A 21,012-nucleotide genomic window follows, 5' to 3' on the forward strand; every position below is an offset into this window, starting at 1 on the left:
CAACTGGTAATAACACAAACTGCACCCAGCACCATGGAAGTAAGTGCTAAAAACATCAAATATCAAATATCAAATAAAAATTGACACAAATAATATATATTCACAGGAAACCAACTGTTCTATATTTTGTAAATGTTCATAATTGCACAGGGGTAACAGATGTGCACATATTGCACATTTTCAAGAGGAAATCATCTCTCTAAACCCGTTAATCACATGCACTGGCCTCACACCCTTAGCCGTGCAATGGTGCACCAGGCATGTGCTCAGACAACGCTTTGTGCAATTTCAAGTGCATCTGTCCAACAGTGTTTACCTACCAGACTCCTCTGGCCGGTCCGGCCCTAAGCAGCGGGTGGACACCATCGCCTGGAACAAAAAAACTATTGTAAAGCTCCCCTCTTCATTGAGTGATAAAAGCAGGTTACATTTTACCAGACGTAGTAAATGCAGGTGAGTCTTAGAGTTTCCTAATAATGCATGAGGATTGTGACTGTTTCTACGTGGGCCCTCCACAAGCCTCGCTGTTGTAGGACCGTCAAGGGTTATTTCTTTGCACACTCAGGATTTGCTATTTTACATGGATTTCAAAGATGCCAGGCAGTGGGCTGCAATCTTATAACAAGGCGCACGATGGGCTTACTTCTAAGGGTTGTGCTGGATCTGAATTTGACACAAGGTTAGTTATGAATCTGGTTGCAGGGCCCAGGTTCAAGGTGTTGAAGCTGAGACTCGTTTCTCATTGGGTGTCCCACAAAGCAAGTATCCTTTGATCTCAATATGAACCCTAAAAAGTTGATCTAATAAATATCGCTTCGGCATCTGTCACGTGAACCTCTGACTAGCGCCTACATTCGTCTGCAAAGGTAATATCCACTAGACCCTCTGGGCCTTATTCAAAAAGGTAAATTTACACTTTTGGTGTGACTATTTTCCTGCTATTCACAAACTACAACTGTAGTTTTAGATGTAGTGTTTTTTTTTATTACTTCAGTGACTGACTGTCTTATCTTTTGATGTACGGAGTTCTCCGCAGTTGTAAAGACACTACGCGTAAAACTACACCTGTAGTTTGTGAACATCAAAAAAATAGTAACTCACACCAAACGTGTAAGTTTACGTTTGAAATAAGACCCTCAGTATGTAATTTATTTTGGGGTCAGTGGATGCTATCGTGTCCTTGTGATACTCACAGATCAGTGCTCATGATGTGAGCAAGGAGTCTTGGGACATGCTAAAAAGAAGGGTCGCTCTACCAAAGTTCTTCCTGGCAATAAAGAGGTAATTTGCGGGAGCAACTAGAGCTGCCTACCAAAGTAATTGTGTGCAGCAACGCCACAGCAAGAAGCAATATAAAAGGCAATGTCTTTCTCCTAATTCTGTGCATAGAATGTAAATATGTGAAATGTGATGGTGCAATTCAAAGATATGTATCCACATTTGATGTTCTTAATATTGTATCGTTTCCCAAACCACCCCCCACCCCTGCATAATATACATTGCTCGAATGCTCCTCAGCCTGGTCTGCACTATATCAAATACTAAAACATACACAGATTAATCACAGAAGTGGTTCAGTTGAAGGTTATTTGGCTCTCTCAGGTTACTTAAAGATCTAACCAACTTACCGGGTTCTGGTGCATCTGGCTGGAGGGCTGGGAAGTCATTCTCAAACAGGTATGTGCTCTCATACAGAGGATTCACCTTCAACAGGAAACAACAAGAATAGCATTAGGTCTGGGTTAGTATACAAAACCTAAATTGCCCCGACTGGTATTTAAATATTGCTAAAACCCATGCTAAGGCATCTTAGCATGATGTGTGTGTTGTTGTGGCAATAAACAATTAGCAGTGCGCCACCGTTAAATACCAAACAAGCACTGAAAAATTCTAAAGTTCTAGCTTGCAACTTTAGCCCCAACTAAAGCATTAAAAAAGCCTACCGTAGTGAAAAATCAAAAAAAAAAACTTTTGCTTGCTGTATACAATGAATCTATGTGATAAAAATGCAACGTGGGATCATTAATACTTTTAAGATGTAAAATAATCCCTCACACATTGCATTGCACGCACCTCACAGGCGGAGGAATGATATACTAAACAACCAACAGCGTGAGGTGAGGTAGAAACACTACCCCGAAAGGAGCCAAAACACACTCTATGTAAATTTGAAAGAACTGGTAACAAAAGGTAATGCAGATAGCTATGCTAAAAATAGATGTTCAAAGCCTAGTGAGATTTAAAAGCATCTTGGAGTAATCTTTTACCTATTGTAGTTTAGAATCAGGTCAGCATACTTCACAAACTAGTTGTGATTTTTAATACTAGACTGACTCACCTCTGACTACAAAGAAGTGTGACCTCTACACCTTGCTGCTCAGCAGGTCCTATTTTGTCTGGAGTAAGATGAAATAAAAGAACAGTGACTGAGTAATGTGCAAGTCACTCCCCATTAGCTGCTTTTTGATCTACGTGAAAGTTGGCATTTTAATTTCTTACGCCTCACAAAGAGTTTATTGAAGTATAACAAATATATTTGAATATGCAACGCAAGGCTGAGGTTTAAGGACAAATATGGAGAGGCAAGGGACTACAGAGGTGACCAGGAAGCTAACTGCTGGGTGAGGGTGGTGAAGAGTGGGAGGAACATTACAAAGAGGGAGGGCCAAGGACACATGCCAGCTGCAACAGATCCTGCAGGAGGAGGTAAAGTCAGAGATTGGTGAGTATCAGGCAAACTGAGTACAGCAAGTGTTAAAGGCGAGGTGGGGCAATGTGGGATCTTTCTATCAGGTACTGTTGGTCTAGTGATTTGTAATGAAATGGTATGTAGGTAATATAGAAATGGTATGTCAATGGTAGGGTCTACTGGAGGGAGGTGGTGGGGGGAGAAATTTGACTCTTCCAGCGGGTTGTGTCCCTCAGAGTTTAAAATGTGCATCCCAATTAGAAAAGGCATGTGCAAAGTCTCATTTTAAGATTTTACAAAAATATTTAAGGTTTAAAATGTTCTGCTGTACACTATCTGGGTTGTAATGCCTCATAAACCTGTGGGACTCATAAATAATAACTTTGAGCAGTAGCTTCTGGTCCCTCCACTAAGTGACAAATAACTCACAGGTTATGAAAAAAGTAAGGCATGAATTTAGACTTACAAGAGGGGCTGGAATAACACTGTGAACAAGTAAGGGTTCCTTTTATCCCCATCGCCACAGGACTTTGAGCTAAAAGATCTGAACGGGTGCACTGCTCACACCTGACACTAGGGAATTTACAGCTTTATTGAGAGCTGACTACAGTACAATGTAGTATTCTCTTCTAGGATATAACAATATATGTATTGGCGTTTAATGAAGAATGTGCAGCCCTCCAACAGGAACAACAGAGTAAAACTGAACTTTTACAGGTGGAGTGGTTACACACAGACATGTAAGTGTAATATAGTGATCTGAGTAGAGGGATCCAGATAAGGTAAGGTGACAATGCAGCATGGTATTATAGTTAGAAACATTATTTACAGCATATTCGTAGTAACACTTCAGTAATATGTGAGGTGTAGTTTGGTTAACTGACATGGTCTTTCGAAGGTAAGCAGATTGGATTTAGGGAAGCATTTGACCTCAGCGAGAGAGGTTATTTACATGAGTTGAGAATGGGGAACACTACAAAGAAGTCCAAGCAGTCCGAATAATATGAAGCTTGAGGAGGTGTAAGTGTCCAGATAAAGCAAGGAGGCCATGATTGGCACAGTGTAATGGATGCAGTGGGTAAGGCACTGGACCAGTTGGGACAGAGGAGGAGGGGCTTGAAAACTTAATTTTAGAGGTACCATCCTGGAGTGATGTAAGAACATACGTGAGTATGCTCAAACCAAGATCATTTATACATAGGAACGGGAACACGAACCGTCACTATGAGCATCAGCCCAGGAGCTCCTGGACAGCAAAGTGCCCTCGCTAGCAAACACCATTAAACCTGAGCACATCTAGTTGTCTTACCTCTCCATTGGCTCTCTTTGCTCCGGGGCAGAGCGGGTTGGAAGGATCATTGCGCGGAACATGCTCTGGGGGTGGTTTCTCAAGCTGACCTTGCCATGGCCTTTTCATTCGGTGCGCAGACACCAGCACCCACTCGTCCCGCAGTGGATTGTAACGTACATGCTGGTGCTCTAGAAATTGAGGGAAAGAAAAAAAGGTGTCACCACCTTGATTCAGTAATACCTAGCGAGTAACATCAAACATATGTTCTTGTTGGGGCTGGGTCACTTTTGACTTCTGGGCAGTAACAGCGACTGGAAAGAAATGGTGTCTCGGCGTAACACTTAGTACATGGCCACATTCGATTCAGGCACCAACTGAGATAAAGTCTTGAAGATTAGGTTGGCCAAGGCCCTCCATTCTCAACTACTGAAGTATGTGGATAACCATGTGGATGCGGGGAGGAGCAGAGAAATTATTTTTCAAAAAGCCTCTGTGCCACTAAGGGCAGTAAGAGTGAGGGACAGCCACGACAGAGGGCCTAGACTGAGTACAGACCTATGGGTAAGTGTACCTTCCTATACCTAAGAACGGCTCTTTCCTTCCCTGGTGCAGGCTTCTCAAGACATTGTTGTGTCGAAACATGTACCCAAATACCTACACTTGCATGAAGAGATAATTAATACTGGACAGCACAATCGCTGTTCTCAGGTTGTTACTTCATCCGAGGAATAATTATTACAGCCCTCAGAAATGGCAGAACAACCATAAACAAAGAAAAATTAAATACTCTTCCTGGGGCTAGGACAAGGTATTAATCAACAGAGTCTGTTCCATTTACTCGACATCAAAACAACAACAGGTTTTCGTAAATCTTGCACCTCCCCCGTTAAATAAAAGCCTTTGACTGCACGACCCGCACTACCACTGAGAGTCAAGTGCTGAAGGGGTACTTGACGCAGTGGCTGAGAGCCCACTGCAAGTCGGGCCTCGGGCCATCAGGAATATAAGGGGTCAAACTCCCCTCCCTACGATCAGCCTCAGTAGCTCCTGCTTGCCCCTGGCCCTCTGACAAGGGTTCTGACATTTTTCCTGTCACACTAATCTTCCTGAGTAGAGAGGCCTTTTGAAGATTTAGGAAATTCATTTTGATTTATAATTTCATCTGTTTGCAAACAGAAAGAGAGATTTTGTATCTTGCTGTGTTTCGAATTATGGAGGTGTTAACATTATTCCAGACAGGACAGAAACTGATCAATTATTTGATAACTGACCTTTTACCTATACCCTCATGACCTCTGATCAAGAATGCTTCAGGTGTGAGGCTATTACTGTGTGCTGCGGCAAAAGTTAGTATTTTCTATTCTCTTGTCAGTTTTAAAAGCCGCTTAATTGGACAAGCAAACCATAAAAACACTAAGGGGGTCATTCTGACCCTGGCGGTAATTACCGCCATGGCGGAGGTCGGCGGTAGCACCGCCAACAGGCTGGCGGTGCACCGCTGGGCATTCTGACCGCGGCGGTTCAGCCGCGGCCAGAAACGGAAAGTCGGCGGTGTACCGCCGACTTCCCGCTGCCCTTGAGAATCCTCCATGGCGGCGGAGCGCGCTCCGCCGCCATGGGGATTCTGACACCCCCTACCGCCATCCTGTTCCTGGCGGGTCTCCCGCCAGGAACAGGATGGCGGTAGGGGGTGCCGCGGGGCCCCTGGGGGCCCCTGCAGTGCCCATGCCAATGGCATGGGCACTGCAGGGGCCCCCATAAGAGGGCCCCACGAAGAATTTCAGTGTCTGCTTTGCAGACACTGAAATTCGCGACGGGTGCAACTGCACCCGTCACACCTTCCCACTCCGCCGGCTCCATTCTGAGCCGGCGTCCTCGTGGGAAGGGTGTTTCCCGCTGGGCTGGCGGGCGGACTTTCGGCGGTCGCCCGCCAGCCCAGTGGGAAAGCCAGAATGACCGCCGCGGTCTTTTGACCGCGGAGCGGTCTTTCGGCGGGAACCGCTTAGCGGGCGGCGACCGCCGTCCGCCGCGGTCAGAATCACCCCCTAAATTAGGCACGTGCAGGTCCCATTTAAATCCAAAGTCCTACTGGGCGGTGTCTTTTTCCACGTTCAAATGATACTCTTTCCAGCAGTGCTGCCCCACATGATGATCCCAGGGTGGACTACAACAACAGGGCCTGAATCACAACTGTCTCCTCTGTTTCTAAAGCATCTACTGTAAGCATTTTATTAGGTATGTTTAACTAAAAATAGTTATTTCTCAATGAACGCATTGACTCACTGCTTGCCATTTTGTGCATCAACTTTGTCATGCCTTTACAAAGCTACACAAGGAGAATACACAATGTATGCACCAAGGGCTTATGGTTTCCAGGTCCTAGTATTCACTTTGCTGTCACCATGCAACAGACGCTCGTGTGCCACCCTGCTATAAGAAACACCATTTCCAAATGAAAAACCTAAGTCTTTAGTTTTTTTTTTTTTTTTATTACAAACTTGGTTGATCGGTTAGGTTAAAAAGCTGAATCGTCCAAGGATTTGTCATAATAACTGATTAAAAGTACAAGGGTCAGAACAAGCAGGTTCCATCTGTGGTTTGCTAATCGACCACCAAGATTTTAGCGGATTCCCCTGTTTCATGTACCCCAGCTGAAAGCTCTGCGGCTACTGCAAGGTGGCATACAACGTTTTACAAACCTATCTGATAAAATAGATAACTAGTCACTGTGATATACAAGATTTGGATGTCAGTGGACACAATGGGGTGGGGAAGGTAACTGAGTAGTTTTTCTATTTTATTAGGGTAATTTTCATGGAAATGATACAAAATTGCACACAATTTTATTGGTCGGTATCTCAAAGTTCATACGAAGACATGCCTCATGCAAAAACAACCAGGTAACATACCAACAGGAGTCTGGTTCGAGCAGAAAACATATTTCCGAGACAGTTTTTCTGTGAGACAATTTCTGTTCAAACCATCCTCCCCTGACCATGAATTGTGCAGAATCCACATAACAGGAAATGGAAACACATATTGGCAAAGCCAACAGTTCTTACCTATGCAAGAGCTATTTAACGGCTTTGCCAATGTGTTTTAGCAATGTTGTGGTTGCTGTTCAGCAAGGCGAAAAGTTAGTGGGGTAAAAAATAGTGGCATGGAGTGGTAGCGTGTAGTGTTACAGAGTAGAGTTGAGTAGAGCTGAGTGGAGTGGGGTGAAGTGAAGTGGTGTGGAATGTCGTGGAGGGAGTAGAAAGTCAGAGTGGAAAGGTGCAGAGTGGAGTAGAATGTCAAAATAGAGTAGAGTGTCGTAGTGTGGAGTGGCATAGAGTGTCATGGGGTGGTTTAGAGCAGAGTTGAGTGACGTAAAGGGGGTTGCGTAAAGTGGAGTAGAGTGTTGTATGATAGAGTGGCATAGAGTGGAACAGATTGTCATATAACGGAGTGGCGTGGAGTGCAGGAGTGTGGAATTGCACAGAGTGGTGTAGAGTGTTTTAGTTGAGTGACGTACAGTGGAGTGGTGTAGAGTAAAGTGGGGTAATGTAGAGAGCAGTAAAGTGGAGTAGTGTGTCTTAGAATAGAATGGAGTAAAGTGACATGGGGTGGCATAGAAGGAGTTGCGTGGTGTCGCAGAGGGGAGCAGAATTGCAGAGGGGCATAATGTGAGGTAGAGTGTTCTAGAGTGGAGTGGAGTTTAATGGAGTAGACCGCCATAGAGTGGAGTATCTTGGAGTTGAGTGTTGCAGAGTGGAGTAAAGTGGGCTCAAGCGCAGTGGTATAAAGTAAAGTGATGAAGAGTAGATTGGTGTAGAGTGCAATGGTTTTGAGTAAAGTGGTGTAGAGTGCATTGGTATAGAGTAGAATGCAGAGACAGAGTGGCGAAGACTGCATTGGTGTAGTTTGCACTGGCTTAGGGTGGTGCGGGGCAAAATGACGAGCAATGGTGTAGAGTAGAACGGCACAGAGTGCAGTGGCATAAAGGGCCTGATTATGACTTCTGCGGAGGGGATTACTCCGTCCCAAATGTGACGGATATCCCACCCGTCGTCTTACAAGTTCCATAGGATATAATGGACTCATAATTCGGCGGGCGGGATATCTGTCACATTTGGGACGGAGTAATCCCCTCCATCAAAGTTGTAATCAGGCCCAAAGACAGGGGTGTGGAATTTATTAAAATATCTACTTGTCCAGGGGAGAGGTTGCTTCTCAAATCTACTTGTCCTGTAAAAAGATCTACTTGTCCCTTTGGTGCCATGTAGTGTGGCGACAAATTATGGCAGCAATCTCATTATGTAAAAGCTCTGATAATAGCCTCTCTGATTATGCCAGGGCTACTACCATAGTAGGGCTTGAATACTTGCAGTTTCAATCCCTACTGTAGCAATTTCCTTATTTTGCCACCTTTCTGCAGATCTGCATACTGGGGCTGGAGGAAGCAGTAAGCAATAGTTCCAGGGCTGGAATGCCTTTGAGTCTGCAAACCTACTAACCTCAGGGGTGTGGAATTTATTAAAATATCTACTTGTCCAGGGGACAGGTTGCTTCTCAAATCTACTTGTCCTGTAAAAAGATCTACTTGTCCCTTTGGTGCCATGTAGTGTGGCGACAAATTATGGCAGCAATCTCATTATGTAAGAGCTCTGATAATAGCCTCTTTGATTATGCCAGGGCTACTACCATAGTAGGGCTTGAATACTTACAGTTTCAATCCCTACTGTAGCAATTTCCTTATTTTGCCACCTTTCTGCAGATCTGCATACTGGGACTGGAGGAAGCAGTAAGCAATAGTTCCAGGGCTGGAATGCCTTTGAGTCTGCAAACCTACTAACCTGCATGTTTTAAAGATTTTCACCAGCTTCTCTCTAATATTTTCCCATAATGAGAAAGGTTGGACATTTACTCCTGACAATGGCAGAATTAGAACTTCTTCCAGGGTTGGGAAGAAAGTGGCCGGAGGGAAAATGAACTTGCAAAAGCTCAATAGATTTTCACATGAGCAAATCTACACATGTGTATTTACCCATGCTAAAATACAGTTCACAAATATTTTATAGGGGTACGACATATACCATGGGTGCACTTTTGTGACTTTCTTTAAGAATTTGGGGCCACATGTAGGTAGGTTCAGATTTGCGACCCGCAAATTGCGAGTCAGAGCGACTCGCAATTTGCGAGTCGCAAATCCGAATGTAGGATGGTGTCCCTGACACTATCTGTGATTCGCAAGGGCTTCGCAAATGCCCAACTAGTGAATAATCATGAGGTGGGTCACAATTTGCAACCCCCTTGCGAATAGCGGCCCTCACAGGGATGGTGGCCTGCTTGAGACAGCAGACCACCATGTCTGTGACTGCTTCCTTAAAGGAAAACAAGATGCATTACAAAAATGAAAAATGAAACTTTTTCGTTTCACTTTTTCAGAGCAGGCAGTAGTCCGCAGGACCACTGCCTGCTCTGAAAAAATGTTTACAGTGACATTCACAATGGGGAAGGGGTCCCATGGGGACCCCTTCCCTTTTGCGAAAGTGTTAGCACCAATTTGAAATGGGTGCAAACTGCGATTGGTTTGCGCCCGTGTTCGCGGTCACAAAACAATCCTACACTGCACTGCGAGTCGCAATTAGGAAGGGGACACCCCTTCCTAATTGCGAGTCGCAAACCCGTTTTGCGATTCGGTAACCAGGTTACTGAATCGTAAAACTGGTTTTGTGCATCACAATGTGCTTTTTGCACGTCGCAAACAGCGAAAGTCGCTGTTTGCGACATGCAAAAAGCTACCTACATGTGGGTCTTGGTCCCTAATTAGGTCTGGTGTTAACAAAGACATTTTGTTTTTATTAAACTTCTATTTCTCTCTCTTTCGGCTGGCTTTACCATGAGTGATCGCATTCTGCTCTTCCACAAGGAGCATATTGGCACACAAAGTAGTTTAGTTCAGTGTCAGGAACTACAGTGGCAATCAGTGACGTAAAGAAACTGGAGGGTGCCCCTTTGCAAAGAACATGGAGGAGCCCCCTCTCCAGACTCACTCAGGGCAGGTACTGTGCTGAAGGGGCCCCCTGGAGGGCGGCTGCGGGGCCTTTGTTATGCCACTGGTGGCAACGTGTGCTTTTAGAGTTCAAAAACTTTTGGGGTTTTTTTTGCCAGTGTTTGTTACAATGTTGAGGGCCTGGTAGCTCCCACAACAATAAAGTGTTACAAAAGCCATGTCAAAACAAGACACGCATTGATGAAACTAAAAGACTTATAAAAATATGTCAGACCAGTTGGCTTTGTCAGTGTTTGTTTATTTTCATGCTTCCCATATTCATGTTGAAAATGGTTACACTGATTTTCCATTAGAAATATTTTTGGGAAATGCTAGCATGCATCAACACATTTTACTAAATGACACTTCATTTGCATCTAATCAGAGAGCATTCTGGGAGCATTATACTTAGCCTCATAGCCTAAACTTTTCAAACATGTGTATACACGTTTTGTTTTGTTTTGTACTGGAACCAACGTCAATAGTGAAGTGTGACCTTAAAACATTTATTTACAGCACTCACCCTAATAATGAAGGCTTTCGAATAATGAACCATAAATACAAGTTCAAACAGCAGTAACTTTGGAAACACATTACCTCAACTGCAGAGAGTTCCACTCTCTGTAAACAAGCAGCCAAAGGGTTTGTGCTGCAGAGGGTTGTTGGGCCTACTTGTCCCAAGGACAAAGTAAACATAAAAACTTGTTGCCCTTGACCCCAAACAAGATGTCCTGGGCGGATAGGAATTCCACATCCCTGCCAAAGTGTATTGGTTTTTAGTAAAGTGATGTAGAGTGTGTTGGCAAAGCATGGAGTGGCGCAGAGTAGATTGCAGTGGCGTAGGGTGGAGTGGCATAGAATAGAATGGTGCAAAGTGGAATACATTGGTGTTGAGTACAGTGGCATACAGTAGATTGTTTCAGAGTAGAGTGAAGTGGTGCAGAGTGCAGTGGTCCAGAATAAATTAGAATGGCATGGAGTGATGCAGAGTGTAGTGTTGTAGAACGCATTGGAGCAAAGTCCAGTAGAGTGCCGTAGAGTAGAGTGGCATAGAGAGCAGTGGCAAAGAATACAGTGGAGTAGAGTAGGATAGAGTGGTATAGAGTGCATGGACATTAAACGCAATGGTGTACAGTAGCACAGATTGCAATGGCATAGTGTGCAGTAGCGCAGAGTAGACTGGTATTGAGTTCCATGAGGGAAAGTGCTGTCTTGTAGAGTGCAGTGACATTGAATGCAGTGGTGCTGTGCAGAGTGTGGCAGAGTAGAGTGGTGCAGAGTACAGTGGTGAAGTGTAGAACAGAGTTCAGTGGAGTGTAGTGACATAGTGGTGTAGAGTATAGTATCCTAGAGTGCAGTGCTGCAGAGTAGTTGGCATAGAGCAAAGTGTTGAGTGCAGTAGCATACAGTAGAGTGCTGCAGAGTGGAGTAGAGTGGCACAGAGTGCAGGAGTGTAGATTGTTTTAGAGTAGAGTGAAGTGTGGTGTGGAGCAGCATAGAGTTCAGAGGCATCAAGTAGTTGCATAGAGTGCAGTGGCATAGAGTGGTGCAGAGGGGAGTAGAGGGGCATACAGTGCAGTAGCATAGAGTAGATTGTTTTGGAGTGGAGTGAAGCGGTGTAGAGTTGAGTGGTGCATGGTAGAGTGCAGTTGCATAGAGTAATAGCATAGAGTGATGATGAGGAAAAAGATACTTTATCAGTTAATAAAAACCATAAAACATCTAGAAAAGACAGACCAGGTTTACAATACCGAGGGTATTGTTAGCCATTCACCCATAACCCTCTTTGATTAACATACAAAACTCTTTTGCAGGATAAAGTGCAAAAAGTGTCAAGTAAACATACACACACTAAGATGATATAACACAATCATAATAATATACCTTATATTAAAAACACCTAAAACCCGGGACCAATTCTTAGGCAGAGATCCTCCTGTCCATCACATCATTACATATCTCATTTGGTCCAGGCCTGTTTATCCGTGCCCTAAATATTCTTTCCTAGTAACCAACCCATACAGTCTTTTAATCCTCACCATTAACAAGCAAGGATGTTAAGCTGACATTAATAAAGTGTGATACAAAGCTAACAAATGAAACCCAACATTAAAACAATAAGTCGTGGTGTGGTCTGGCCACAAGTAGACATGGCCGCCTGATTGCTGAGCTCCGCGGCTCGGCGGGCTTTTTGGGAGTGGCGGCAGGGCCAATGGGCCACGCAGGGAATCTCTTCTCCGTCCTCACCCCCCCACCCTCAACTGACAGAACCTCCCGGAGGCTGGGACCAGAGGCCTTCTGTACACTAATAGCTCCATAGCGAGACGGAGCAGCCCGCAGCCTGCCAGACGTGAACGGCTGCGGGCTCGATTTTGTGAGGGGCATGGCCTGCAATTAACAACGGTCGCCTCGGATTCATCGAGCTACCGCGGCCCGGTGAGCACCTGGAGGCAGGACCACTGGGCCCCATATGGGCATTGCGCCCTCGCTGCCAGTAGTAATTGGCGGACATCTTTGTGTCGTAGGAAGCATGCTCTGATGGGACGGGGCCTCCCGAGATTGTTCTTGTGGAGGGGGCCTATCTTGTGGGCTCGCTGAAACTTCAGTGTAGGAGAGAAAGTAAAGCCCATGAGGGCAGGGAGGAAATCCTTAAGGAAAGCCCTCAGATCCGCACCCTCCGCTTTCCCTGGCAGGCCAAAAAAGCGGACACTGTCCCTTCTGCTCCTTTCCTCCAGATCTGTGAGTTTATGTCGAAGGAATTGTAGTTCTGAGTCCACGTCCGGCAGGGTTACCATCTTACTTTCAACGGTCGACATGTGATGATCCAAGTCTGTGACTTTGTCTTGGAAGCCAGCTATGTCCGTACGAATCAATTTAGAGTCTGCAGAGAGATCCGTAATCTTGACATCCATGGCTTCAAGGCGACGGCCTACTGTAGAGATTTTCTGCAGGATGCGATCCATGGCGGGGTCTGAGCATAAATCCACTGGGGTGTCTGCCGGGCTGGGGTCAGGCATAGCAACAGTTGAGGACATTAGCCGTGAGTGTGAGACAGCTTCCGAGAAGAGTAGTTGTTGTGTATGTTTACTGGATGATTTTTCAGAGGGCATCTCCGCAGAGGGGAGAAGGGGGCATCCAAAGTACCAGGGGACTGATATAGCCCAGAACTAGAGGCCCAGTATCAAAGTATTGGCAGCGTCAGTGGGAGTCCGGGTGCTGCTCAAAGGATCCCAGCTGTATCGGATCTGCAGGACATAGTCGCACTGGCTGGCGGTTTTGTCCCGCCATGAAAAGCATGTAGGAGGGCTCACCAGTATTGAGGGTCATGGAAACAGCGATGGGCCCGGCAGCATCAGACATAGAGTGGCCGTAAGGTCCCATAGAAGAACAATAATCTCTGAAGTCCTTGGCTACTATTAAGGGCCAGTTCCGTCTCTTGAAGATTGAAGAGAGAAGCGGAGTGTAAGGGAGTAGTACCGTAATGCTTTGCTGTGTTCAGGTGGTTAGGCTAGAGTTCTGTCTGGGTTGGTAGGAGAAAAAAAAGTTCCATGCTCATAATACGGAGGGAGAAGAGGTATTTCATGTGAAGTGCGTCCCCAGTGGTCTAGGACTAGGGGACGTTACCTCGAGGCGGTCAGTGCACAGGGACGTAGAATTGTTGCAGTCTGCCGTGGAGGATGAGAGAATGCTGGTATGCCCCAGAGCGTTGACTAGGCCCACTGGTCAGCAGTGGTCTCCAGGATGCCCACTCCAGGCAGAGATGGCGGCTTGTGGGTGAAGACAAAGGTCAAACAAGCCTGATCTGTTACCGTCCACGCTGCCTCCAGTCCAGCAGGCCCCTTTAGGTGTGAAGTAGACAGAGTAATAAGAAAGAGGGGGAAGTTGAAGGTGTGGGCTGTACGGGTGTACAGCAATGTGTCAGGCATGCAAGGCACCCCTCTGTCAATTCCTCCATTGGTGTCTGTAGCCGCTGTCCAGAAAGCTGCTGGTGTCTGGCAGACGCAGGGGTTGCCCTAGAGTATGAGGCCACAGAGAATCTCGAAAGTCTGGGTGCCCAGGGTGAAGGAGTGCCTCAAGAATGCCCGGGATACTGAAGAGTGGGCCCGCAGCTGCTCCCAAAGTGCTGGCTCTCCTGGCGCTGTACAGAGTGCAGCAGTCGCGCGTTAGGCCTCTCACCTTCAGATCTTCAGTGATGCGTGCCTTCGCGGTCCCACAATGAAAAATTGAGCTCGCGGCCGTCTGTGCTGGTGAGGCCGCGGGCTGTTTGCAGAGCTGTGGAGGTGACCGAGGCCCTCGGTCCCCTCCAAGGGTGGTCTTCGTTGCCTGGGGGGAGGTGTGGGGAAAACTGGCGTACAGTACAGTGGTGCAGAATAGATGGGCGTAGATTGCATTGGTTTTGAGTAAGGTGGTACTGATTGCAGCAGTGTCCAATAGAGTGGCATGTAGTGGGGCAGGGTAGATTGCAGTGGAGTAGAGTGGAGTGGCAGAGAGTGGAATGGCACAGAGTGGAATAGAGTGGTATAGAGTGCATTGGCGTAGAGTGGAGCGATGCAGAGTAGAGTAGTGTACAGTGCACTGCCTTAGAGTGTGGTAGAGTTGCACGGAGTAGAGTGGTGCAGAGTAGGGTGCAGTGGCATAGAGTTCGGTGGTGAAGAAGAGTAACAGTTCCGCGATGGAGAGTGCAGTGTTGCACAGTACCGTGGCGGAGAGTGGAGTGGTGCAGGGTAGAGTGCAGTAGCATCGAGTAGTGTGATGCAGAGTGTAGTGATGTAGACTGCATCAGCATAGAGTGGTGTAGAGTCGCACAGCACAGTGACAGAGGTATAGAGTACAGTGGCATGCAGTAGAGTGGCATAGAGTCAAGAGGCAGAGAGCGCAGTGTTGCAGAATAGACTCTTGTACATTGCAGTTGTGTACAGTAGAGTGGGGCAGAGTGCCTTGGTGTGTACTGCAATGGCATAGATTGGTGCAGAGTAGAGTTGCGTAGAGTGCAGTGATGTAGAGTACAATGGTGTACAGTGCAGTGGCGTATAGTGTTTTGGCATAAAGTGTTGCAGAGTAGAGTATAGTGGTGTACAGTGCAGCGGTGCAGAGTAGATTGGCTTAGAGTGCAGTGGAGTAGGGTGCATTGGTTTTGAGTAAAGTAGTGTAGAGTGCAGTGATGCAGAGTAGTTTGTTTCAGAGTGGAGGGGTGCACGATAGAGTACAGTGGCATGGCATAGTGTGGCGTAGGGTGGATTGGCATAGAGGGCTCTGGGCTAGAGTGGAATGGTACAGAGAAGAGTGCATTGATGTAGAACGCAGTGGCACAAAGTGCAGTGTTGCAAAGTAGAGTGGCATAGAGTCAAATGGCACAGAGTGGAGTGGTGTACAATGCAGTGATCCACAGTAGAGCAGTGTGGGGTAGAGTGCATTGGTATAGAATATACTGGTGCAGAGTAGAGAGGCACAGACTGGAGTGGTGCAGAGGAGAGTGCTGTGACACAGAGTGGACTGGCATAGTATACAATGGTGCAGAGTAGAGTAGTGTGGGGTAAAGTGAAGTATGCATGGTGTGGTAGCGCATTGCTATTACAGATAACACATCTTCAATTGAAATTACCATTACACCACACTTCAGAATCAACAAAAAAATGTGCTTCATTTGTGCTTTTCTAATTCTGATATATTCTAAAATATTTGCACAGTTCATATTCAGACATTTAAATGTTATTGTGTGGTAGAAACAAAATCTGCACATTTTATTTACGGACATTTAAATGTTGTTGTGTGCTTGAAAAAAATAACATTGTACAGCCTTCTACAAGCACACTCCCAGTAGGCACCATGAATGTCACATAAATCCTCTCACTTTGGAATCAGAGAAAGAAATGTAAAAACAAAGCTCCCTGGAAGACAGGGCCTGACATTTGACCTCTGTCTTTGAACACACAGCAAATGTGACAAGATAAGAACCAGATTTAAAGACCTGTTTATAGAAATTAAGCACCGGTGGAAGAATATAGTAAATAGAGTTTGGGCAATGGAAGGGACAAGCTCAAGCTCAACGGCCTAAAACAAATAGAGCCAGCAAATAGAAAGCAAGCAAATGCAAGTAACAAACCACAAAGCCAATGGTAAGCAATGGGCAGAATGCATTCTGAGGAAAGCTTTGCAAATGTCCCCAAGAAGTCGTTAACAAACCATGCAGCTGCACTGTCTGGTAGGCTTCAGCCTACAAATGTGCTCATTTTGCCTAACACCAGATACACAAATTTATCAAGACTTTACCCGTGTAATGAAAATGTCACCAGAGCCAGGCACACTGAATCTAGTTTTATTTTCAGTTGTCATTTTTCCTTTAACTGGAAGGATGGCCTCATAACAGAAAAGGGCCTTTCAGGAACATAAAATCTATAGACATACAATATTGTGCTTCTGTGAAAGAAGATTCATTTGCCCAGGAGAAGCTAAAAAAACAGTGCAGAAGCTGTTCTTTTTTTTCACTTCTCGAACACTGCTGGAAAGCAGAAGTGTAAACCATTCTTCATCAGTTTTAATTCCTCATATTTATAAAACAAAAACATTGGTTCTAGCAGAAAATGGTTGCTGTGGTTAAAATGCGTTGCTTCTTCTGCTTGGTTCAGCAATTACTGGTACAGAAGCATAGAATACTAGTCAGTCAGATAAACTCAAAGATAACTTCTAAATAAGGATTTGAATTAAAGACAGAATGCTGCTAACTTTAATTCCTATGACTAAAATATGTTCCACCAGAGTTAAGGTAAGCAGCAAAGTCCAGATGGTGCACAAAAACAGCAGTCACAAAAAATGTGCATCATAATGATAATCAATAGGACTTCAGAGATCGGCAAAACTGTTGAAGAAACATAGTGAATTAAATAGCAACAACAAAATTACACCTACCCAAACAAGCAATGGCAAAGCCAAAAGGTCGCAAAGCAAAGGTTGTTAGCTGTGCTGTACAGAATCCTCAAAACTATTTTTGTCGAAGCGTGCGTACCATGCAAGTACATACTTTTTTCTCTTTTTATTTGGCGTTACAGCCCAAACTGGCAAATAAAAAGTACAAAAATGTGTGAAAGTGCTTTGTTGGTAAAGTGGGTGGTGGAAACAACAAAGATGAGGGTGTAGAAGCAGCCTGGTGGCAAAGTGTGTAGGGGAAAACTACAGGGGAGTGTTGTAGAAGTAACACAGGGAGCTGGTGGGGACTGAAGCAACATAGGGGACTGGAAGCAACACAGAGTAGGAGGTGTAAGGAGAAGCAACATGGAGGCCGGGAGGGTGGAGTGTGGGAGCAAACGGTGTAGGGCTAGAGCAAGCTGGAGCATGGTGGGCGGTAAAGAAAAGCAAACAGATGAGAAATACAACAATGAAGAGCTAGCAGCGTAGAACCACATGGGCAAAAAAGCAACACGGGCAGGGGAGCACACAAGAGCAAGCACCTCACAGTGGTGGTTGGGGAGAAAGAAGCACAAGGTAAGAGAGAGCAGCATGGAGAAGTGAAGGAAAGCACACAAGAGAGACAACTAGAAAAACACATGCCCTCTTGAGGAGTGCTCAGAAAGTAGTGCCTGAAAGAACAAGCAGTGTAAGAACACAGTAACTCATTCAGCTCCACTGGAGGGACAAACACATGAAAAAGAACAACCCGTGCATGGTAACAAATGCAGGCAAATGAGTGACAATGAAGCTAACCAATGATAAGCAATGGGTAGGTTTTAATTCCACTGTAATAGGGCAACATGTCTTGCAACAGACAGTGCATGCACAGTCCAGTAAGCTAGACCTCAAAAGGACTATTTTACTGGTTGAATTCTTTCACTCAATTTTGATTTTACAATACAAAGTTATAGTGTTTTTAACTTCTTTTTTAAGGGTACATGTCTGGTCAGGCATGTGAGGAGGTTGTGTGTGACCGGGATAGGAAAATATGTTTGAGATCCCATTCCCTTGGAATCTTAATCTTGGGGCAGTTTCACTGGTTAAGAACTGATATATTTACATGAGGATTTGGAGTTCTGACGGAGGGGGGGGGGGGTGACATCAATTTAAAATAGAGACCTTTTACTGCACTTTGGGCAAGTAACATCCAACATACATGTTATGATTTATAGTTGTGTGGGATAGTAGATGTGCCTATTCCCAAGTATTGCAAGGAGACAGCGGTAAATGGTGCAATATAAGGTGCTCAAAACATGTTGGGATTTATACACTTTTACAGTGGATTACTTGAAACTAGAAAATGGCAATGGTGCATTTGAAAGAAGTTGTCTGAGGAGCACATGTAAGAATTAAAAGAAAGAGCACAAAGAAAATGAATTTAAAATACACTTTGAAATTTCAGAAGGATTGGGACTGTGTCAGTCAAATCCCAGCAATAATACCACTGAGGTGGTCTCATGTAATTGACTCTGACACAGCCATGTTAAAATTTCAGGGTATCTTGTTGTTTACCTATAGGCCACTTTGTCGCTGGTGCTCAAACATAAATCTAAATCAGGCAAACGATTCTTATTAGAGTTTCTGTGTAGGATGTCAACAACTGTGTAAAGCTGCATATCATTTGTATATTGTTTGCTTTAATGCCTTAACCACTATCAAGGTAAAGAGATGTGCCTGTCTGTGGAAATCATTGCCACAACTGTTTGAATTACCAGATATGTCCATTGTGATGACCGTTCAAAAATTTACTGTGTCCATCTTATTAATGTAATAATCATTCAGACAAATGCAGAGTAAACAGCAGGCACAGAATGCATTTATTTACTTTAGAAGGTTTTACATAACGCTTACTCTACCCATTAAGTAACAAAGCGCTTTACATTGATTCAAGCAGTATGCTAGAGGTTAACGTGCTACAATGTAATGTAACATGAATTTGTGGAGCGCAAACGTGACAGCCTTAAGGGTATCCAGGCGCTTAGTAGGTGAGGGCTATGCAAGCAGATTTTCAGTTTCTAGTGGAACTCCATAAGAGATGTGGCTGTCCTAATGTGCTGGGGGAGGTCATTCCGGGATTTGGATGCCAAGTCATTGATGCTTGCTAAAAAAACAACCTAGACGGGTGTGAAGTTCCTAAAACTACCATGTGTAATTTGCATCAAACTTTTTTAGAAACCTAAACTGACTTGCTGTAAGGTTTATTCTAATATTTCTAGGTACAGTGGTGAAACCACACATATCTTTTTATCTAAATTGGACACAACTCCCAACTCACTCATATCAAATGTTGGCTGGCGGGTGACCAATAGCCGAATGTGGCCTACGGCAATATGAACACAGCATGGTTTGCACCACTCAACAGTCTCCTGAGTTCAAATACACATTGTACACTCAACAAACAATCTTTTCATGAGGTAGAACTGCTCCAACGAGTAGCTTGTGAGATACAGGTAGCTCGCTAGTTACGTGAAACTCGCTCTCCTGAGTGTAGCCCAGCCTGCTAAATTAGAAGCCTGATCTTGAATGTATATATGTATACTGAAACCAAAAGTGTATTTGAGATGAAAACGTGGGTATGTGTTCAGAACTCAGAAGCTGATGTTTGACAAAAAGAGGTTTAGTTTCCAAAGCATAGTTAAAGCTCTTATTTCAGCAATAAATCATCATGCTGTACTGAGGAGACATTATTGATATTATAACCTTGGTGCCAGAGGCATTGCAGCTATGACTGTTGTGCATTACTCTAATATCATCTTGTTTGATGTGGTCACTATTACACCACTCATAATATCGGTAGCTCGAGATAATTTTCAATCAACCTAAGCAGATCTTGTTAAAGAAAAACTGGAGAACCTGGTAGAGTAATCGATTTCATTATGGTGGGTACAAACTTTCCTGTGACAAATACCTTGTCGTATCAAAAACTGATCTACCTTTTATGACATAAACTGCAACCGTTATCAGGAACTCTCTCTCGACAGGAAGACCTGATCTTTGGAAAAGACGAGTTAAAAAATCCCATAAACAGGATATCAACCAATAACAGTCACAATAGTTCTAGTGACGCAAAAGAGAAGCTCAGGCACTAAAACACACACCATAATATTACGAAATACAAACAGAGAGATATTATAATCAAGTTGTGGTAAAATGTTTAGGTTTAGACAAGCCGATAAAACACTGTTCCTCCGAACAAGAACCACGAAGTCCAGAAAATTGAGCACAAATAACAACCGTGGATTGGGACGCGCCACAAAGTCGCCCTCGTTTTGCGCACACCGCTCCAAAAATATTCTTCTTATTTTGTGACCCTCAAGAAAGCTTTATTCTTTACCAATTCACTGCAAAAGTCCGCCCTAACCCATAGTGTATGTGGAACATGTAAAGCGATGAAGTGAAAACTGCCCCTCCGTGTGTGCACGCGCCTCGTGGGCCCGCGCACAGAGCGTGCACAGTCGCGTGAGAAACGTTGTAGTTACCGGTTGGGTCGAAGGCCGTGCCTGGCCGCCTGGCGGCGCTGTCGTCACAGTCCATAGCCGTGCTCGTGCTCACGCGCGCGCGCTGCCGTTCCGCACGCTCTGCGCCTCGGGGGTCTCCAGGAGGCTGCTCGCTCCCGCACTAACAGCGCAGAATTCCGACAGCTCCAAAAGGAGGCGCTACACTCACGTGACATTCCGGGAATGGCAGGTCCTGGGTGTGTAGACGTAGAGAAGGGACCGCAAGTAATGACAGAGAACATAGAGATAGAAAAAAGACTGTTGTGCTTGCCCTAAGCCAGTGGTTCCCAACTTTTTGACTCCTGTGGATACCCCCACCTTTATCATTACTGGAACCCGGGGACTCCCCACTGAATCTTTATTGGAATCCAGGGACCCCTTACTGAGTCATTACTGGAAGCATGGACCACTAAACATTGTTGCTGATTTGAAATGCAAAACAATACACAAAAAATACAGAAACAAGCATTCATCACACAGATTCGAATGACACATTTTATTTAATCTGTAAATAAATATAAAAAATAAAAAAATTGATTTTAACAGGAAGGTTGGG

General features: G+C 44.8%; 1 protein-coding gene across 2 annotated transcripts in view; it reads right to left on the minus strand.

Moving 5' to 3' along the window:
* GALT (galactose-1-phosphate uridylyltransferase) overlaps nt 1-20,641 on the minus strand; it is a 105,783-nt gene extending 85,142 nt beyond the window's left edge. Inside the window, exons 1-4 of one of the 2 annotated variants that reach the window (XM_069214489.1) lie at nt 20,439-20,641; nt 3,999-4,168; nt 1,629-1,704; nt 321-369 (exon numbers count right to left, since the gene is read on the minus strand). In XM_069214489.1, coding sequence (XP_069070590.1) covers nt 321-369; nt 1,629-1,704; nt 3,999-4,168; nt 20,439-20,493 — 350 coding nt within the window. In that variant the 5' untranslated portion in view covers nt 20,494-20,641. Of the gene's footprint in view, nt 1-320; nt 370-1,628; nt 1,705-3,998; nt 4,169-20,438 lie in introns of those variants that run through there. The other variant, XM_069214574.1, reaches the window with a different exon arrangement.
* Between the last annotated feature and the right edge of the window lie 371 nt (nt 20,642-21,012).

This window comes from Pleurodeles waltl, chromosome 1_1, assembly GCF_031143425.1.
Source record: "Pleurodeles waltl isolate 20211129_DDA chromosome 1_1, aPleWal1.hap1.20221129, whole genome shotgun sequence".
Lineage (NCBI taxonomy): Eukaryota > Metazoa > Chordata > Amphibia > Caudata > Salamandridae > Pleurodeles > Pleurodeles waltl.